This window comes from Symsagittifera roscoffensis, chromosome 1, assembly GCF_963678635.1.
Source record: "Symsagittifera roscoffensis chromosome 1, txSymRosc1.1, whole genome shotgun sequence".
NCBI lineage: Eukaryota > Metazoa > Xenacoelomorpha > Acoela > Convolutidae > Symsagittifera > Symsagittifera roscoffensis.
Genome location: NC_087062.1, coordinates 9,721,135 through 9,727,134, shown reverse-complemented (window position 1 = coordinate 9,727,134; position 6,000 = coordinate 9,721,135). Strand labels below are relative to the sequence as shown.

Genomic DNA, 6,000 nt, shown 5'->3' with positions numbered 1-6,000 from the left:
CGGATTCCACTTACAGTTTGCGGATTCCGCTAACAGTTGCGGATTCCGCAACAACTCAATTCAATTGTAAAAATGTCTGGTTATTTGTGTGTGGATTCCACAAACTGTTCTGGATTCCGCAAATGCGGTTGCGGATTCCGCAAATTCGCCTGTTTTTCGAGCGATTTTGAACGGTACAGTATTTTAAGTATTTGTTTATGGAGTCCAAAACAGCAAAGAAGATCAAAGAAAATTAGCAACGTTGCGGATTGCGCGCGAAATCTGATTTGGGCCTGTTGCGAATCCGCTTACATTGCACAGAAAGCACAGTTTGGCCTCGTCATGGAGTAAAAAAAACTACTTGATTCGATAAAACGTTACCGGTTCTAGACTTGCTCAGGCCTTGGATAGGTTCAATGTAATTCAAAAGAATAGATTATTAAACTTGTAATTTAAATGAGGCTACCATAATCAAATCGAGATGCTCTGCGCTTTAAAATTATTAATTAATAAACGCTAAAAGTATCTGGAAGATGTTCCATCTTTCAAGGCTCTTTAACGAAACTAATATTTAACTTTGTATATTAATTATTAATATAATGCTTAAAGCCATTATAATATATTATAATAATTATATTTTTAATTATTCTAATGTTTAATGAATGTTTAGTTTTTAAATGATTTGAATCTGTTAGTAGACTGAATTTTTCTTCCAAGTTCAGTGGTTTTTTTTTCTATAGAGTTTGTCGACGCAAAATTATACATTCATCTAATTTTCGGTGATTCAGATTTAAGTAGATGAGATTAGTTTTGATGTGGTCCGATGACGTCTGAGATGGAATCAAACGTTAGAGTTTCTGGACATCTCTGTCGGCATTTCTGAACTTCGCTTGAGTTTCGTTCATTTTCAGGTCAATGTTTTGAAGAATATCTCTCTTGAGAATCTCGAAGTCTCGCATGGTTACTCTCACTTCTTCTTCGAAAGATTCGATGGTTTGCGGCAGCTCCTTCTGGAACAGTCCCGACACCACGTCATCCTGCTTGTTGCCCATGTTTTTAATCCTCTGATGCATGACGGCCATTTTCTCGGTAGTTTCCATCACAAATTCAACCGAAGCTAAAATTTACAGTTTTCAAAATATCATTTACATTCTGTTGATCATATTTAAAGAAGGGGGTTTGAAGCGGGTTCGAGGCTGAATATTTGTGATCGCTACTATTCTTTCCATTCGCCAATTCGTCTCATTTGCTGACATTATTTAACAAAATTCCTGTGGGCCGACCAAACCTGAATGAAGACTTTGACCAAATAATTTTTCAAGTATTGAATGCACTAGGAAACACGCAATTTTTGTCGAAAACTTTCAAAAACGACCCAAAAATGGGATTTTTTGGACTTTTTTTTTTAAAAAAAGAATACCTGATTGGCTGAGTTATTTTCGAAATAGTCGGAGTTCAATGCTTATTGACTCGCTAAACACCAAAAGCAAACCTATTCTAAGCTGGAATTATCTTAAGGCTGTGATTTTGGAAGGCTGGAAACATCTTAGAACACTTTAAAAGTTTTTGAGATTCCCCTTCAGAAAACCCTAGACACCTAAAGATTTCTAAAACATAGCACACATATCCCTTGTTATTCGCAGAGGCTTTACCGTTCAATGTTGAAGATCACTGCCAGAAATAATCGCATTAATTGCGGATTCCGCTTACAATGCACAGAATGCACAGTTTGGCCTCGTACTGAAAAAAATTCTGAAAAACTTGAAATGTACCTGGAATAGGTATACCTAATCGTCATAATCAGTCCATAACAGAAGGAGGAACTATGTCCTTTTGAAGATTTCTGACCTGGTTTCAGTTACATTAAAAACGCGGGATTGAACGAAATCGAAAAACTGTGTCCAAAAAATTTGATATCAAAGAACCATGGTTTAAATTGACATGATTAGTTTGTTAAACAAATCACCCCCACCCCTTCCTCGTATACACTACACAATTCCTTCTCTCATTTTCAGATATATATTATGGGCGAAGAAACGAACCATTCAGAGCATTAGAAGTCTCGTCCAGCTTGGTTCTGGCCTGTTTGTATCTGTTTATAGCGTCGTCTATTTCCAGCGGCTGTCCGTGGTTTTCGTGAGTCTCTCCGTCTGTCCAATCTTTCCAGCAAATTGCAGTGCGACATTTTGCACAGAAGTGCGTCTTCACTGCGTTATGAGTTTGGCACATCTTACTTGAACCAGATTGTGACCTTGAGAAACTGGCGCTCTGTGGGTTGTTCAAAATATCCTCTTGTTTTTTCTGACAACATGAAATTATTTTTGTTCCAATTAACGATTCAGAATGATTTCAGTCTAAATAAGGGGCTATTTTTTAGTTATTTTTTTGAGAAAAGTTGCTTCATTGATTTCCAAGCTCTTCCAAACTATTATAAAAACCAATGAAGCCAAAATAATTAAAATTTGAGATAACATTGCTCGTCCCAGGAAAGTAGAGAAACGAAAACGTCAAAAACGAAGTTTTCGGGCACTTAAAATGTACTTTAAAATGTTTTGTACAAAAAGCCGTTGGTGTTTTTCTCACACTTTTTGTATTTTGTCACTGCAGTCGCTTAAGAAAAAAGTTACAGTTGGTAGAGCTAATGCAGATGTTGTACAGCACTCGTACTGGCAAAAATGGTTTTGGATCAGCTTAGTTTCGTTTCATATCAATTTAAAATCAATCCAAACCGTTTAACCACCCGGGTTGACCTCCATAGACCGAAAATGCTAATCATACAATTTCATACACTTAGTCTATGGAAAAATGCTAGTCATACAATTTTCATGCATTTTTGCAAAATGAGTTTAATCGAATTTTAAAGGTATTTTATAGTTGTTTTGCTATCGAAATTGGTGTCTCTTCATAAAAAAAAGGAAAAAAATGGTCTGAAAAAAAAGAGCTAACCATACAATTTCCATATATGGAAATTGTATGATTAGAATTTTTTAAAATTTTTTTTTTATAAAAAAAAAGCTTTGAACAATCAATTCAACTGCTGGCAAAGCATTTAAGCGTTTTTTGGGCTGCTACGACTAAAAACTTTGACTTTTTTTATTTTTGTTTTCTGAAAAAAAAAACACTAGTCATACAATTTCCATATATGGAAATTGTATGACTAGCATTTTTTTGATGGCGACGACAAAAATTTTTTTAAGTATTTTTGAAATTGCCCTCAAAAATTTTTTATGATTTTTTTTCATCCGCAAATTGATTTTCGTATTCAAACAAACATTTTTTGAAAAAAAAAAATTTGCATGCAAAATTTAATTTTTTGTGTGTATAACGTAGTCCTGGATATACTAATATTGGATTTTTTTTCCTTTTCTCTTCATAACTTTTTTCAAAAACGCTTAAAACTCCTCGTTCTTTTGTATGACATGTTTTTGAATGCCTTGATCAATGTTTGGTAATTTAAAAACTCAAATTTTAGAAATTATTATCTTTGAAAATTATTGCCAAAATTTAAAAGTTCATTACTTTCGTTATATTGTTTGTCTGAGACAGAAGTAACACATATCAGGCTGTTTCCAATGCATTTTCAATGCGAGAAGGCCAAACCGTTGGTTACTATGTTTGAGTAATCAAGGTTTATGTCATTTGTGTTCGTTTACGAACACAACCACAAAATTTTGAGAAATTAAAATGTAAAAAATCAACATTTTTGGTTTATGGAAAAATGCTAGTCGTACAATTTCCATATATGAAAAAAATACTAATCATAGACCTTTCATGCAATTTTCTGTACGTATGGAATTGCATGAAAAGTGTATGACTAGCATTTTTCCATATATGGAAATTGTATGACTAGTATTTTTGGTCATCCCGGGCATGCACACTTAAGAAATTATATCAATTTTGAAGTTAATCAGATTTTGCTTATGCATCAAAACTTAACAGAAAAGTTATACAAAAATCTCCGCCAAGGTAACAGTGATCTAGAGTTACTTCAGTCACTACATTCGCTTGAGTTGTTCATCTTGATTACACTGCAATCTAAAAGCTCCCACCGTGATTCAAAAAATTTCAATTGAATTGTCCAAAATGTCATTCTTAAAATCATAACAGCTTAGGACAGTTTAACTTGAAGCTTCTTCCAGATCAATAATCAGCAAAAACATTGATTGAGAAGCATAAATTAAAAATTTTTTATTTGTAATTTGTATAAAATAAAAAGAGAAAGGATTATATCATATTGATTGAAACCAACTCAAAGTAATTGAAATCAATTTAAAAATTCTGACAACAAATCTGATAAGCTGATAAGCGACAAAAAATGAAGTCAAAATAGTTTTCAACTCGATAAACAAAAAATGGATCAATTTTAATTCAATTATTATTGATCTCACATAAAACCAAAAAAAAACTGAATCAATCTTCAATCAATTCAAACTGGTCTCATCTCAAAATGATATAAGTTCGGCTGGATTGAATTTTAAAAAATTTAAATTAATTTCATGTTTGTAATGTACTCAAAATAATATGATTTAAATTCAATCCAGACAAACTTATATCATTTTGTTGATCTCCGATTGATTCAAATTAAGCTCTTTTGGTTTTTAATGAGATCAATTTTAATTGAATTAAATTTATGACCTATTTTGATTAAAACGTAGTCCTGGATATACTAATATTGGATTTTTTTTCCTTTTCTCTTCATAACTTTTTTCAAAAACGCTTAAAACTCCTCGTTCTTTTGTATGACATGTTTTTGAATGCCTTGATCAATGTTTGGTAGTTTAAAAACTCAAATTTTAGAAATTATTATCTTTGAAAATTATTGCCAAAATTTAAAAGTTCATTACTTTCGTTATATTGTTTGTCTGAGACAGAAGTAACACATATCAGGCTGTTTCCAATGCATTTTCAATGCGAGAAGGCCAAACCGTTGGTTACTATGTTTGAGTAATCAAGGTTTATGTCATTTGTGTTCGTTTACGAACACAACCACAAAATTTTGAGAAATTAAAATGTAAAAAATCAACATTTTTGGTTTATGGAAAAATGCTAGTCGTACAATTTCCATATATGAAAAAAATACTAATCATAGACCTTTCATGCAATTTTCTGTACGTATGGAATTGCATGAAAAGTGTATGACTAGCATTTTTCCATATATGGAAATTGTATGACTAGTATTTTTGGTCATCCCGGGCATGCACACTTAAGAAATTATATCAATTTTGAAGTTAATCAGATTTTGCTTATGCATCAAAACTTAACAGAAAAGTTATACAAAAATCTCCGCCAAGGTAACAGTGATCTAGAGTTACTTCAGTCACTACATTCGCTTGAGTTGTTCATCTTGATTACACTGCAATCTAAAAGCTCCCACCGTGATTCAAAAAATTTCAATTGAATTGTCCAAAATGTCATTCTTAAAATCATAACAGCTTAGGACAGTTTAACTTGAAGCTTCTTCCAGATCAATAATCAGCAAAAACATTGATTGAGAAGCATAAATTAAAAATTTTTTATTTGTAATTTGTATAAAATAAAAAGAGAAAGGATTATATCATATTGATTGAAACCAACTCAAAGTAATTGAAATCAATTTAAAAATTCTGACAACAAATCTGATAAGCTGATAAGCGACAAAAAATGAAGTCAAAATAGTTTTCAACTCGATAAACAAAAAATGGATCAATTTTAATTCAATTATTATTGATCTCACATAAAACCAAAAAAAAACTGAATCAATCTTCAATCAATTCAAACTGGTCTCATCTCAAAATGATATAAGTTCGGCTGGATTGAATTTTAAAAAATTTAAATTAATTTCATGTTTGTAATGTACTCAAAATAATATGATTTAAATTCAATCCAGACAAACTTATATCATTTTGTTGATCTCCGATTGATTCAAATTAAGCTCTTTTGGTTTTTAATGAGATCAATTTTAATTGAATTAAATTTATGACCTATTTTGATTAAAATTTTGATTTCCGATTGATTCAAATTAAGCTCTTTTGGTTTTTAATG

At 31.6% G+C, this 6,000-nt stretch overlaps 1 protein-coding gene across 3 annotated transcripts in view; it reads right to left on the bottom strand.

Moving 5' to 3' along the window:
• Positions 1-445: 445 nt before the first annotated feature.
• Positions 446-6,000, bottom strand: part of LOC134854322 (tripartite motif-containing protein 59-like) — a 29,453-nt gene continuing 23,898 nt past the window's right edge. For 2 of the 3 annotated variants that reach the window (XM_063870551.1, XM_063870534.1), the window contains exons 2-3: positions 2,022-2,280; positions 446-1,096 (exon numbers count right to left, since the gene is read on the bottom strand). In XM_063870551.1, coding sequence (XP_063726621.1) covers positions 828-1,096; positions 2,022-2,280 — 528 coding nt within the window. In that variant the 3' untranslated portion in view covers positions 446-827. The remainder of the gene's footprint in view (positions 1,097-2,021; positions 2,281-6,000) is intronic. The other variant, XM_063870543.1, reaches the window with a different exon arrangement.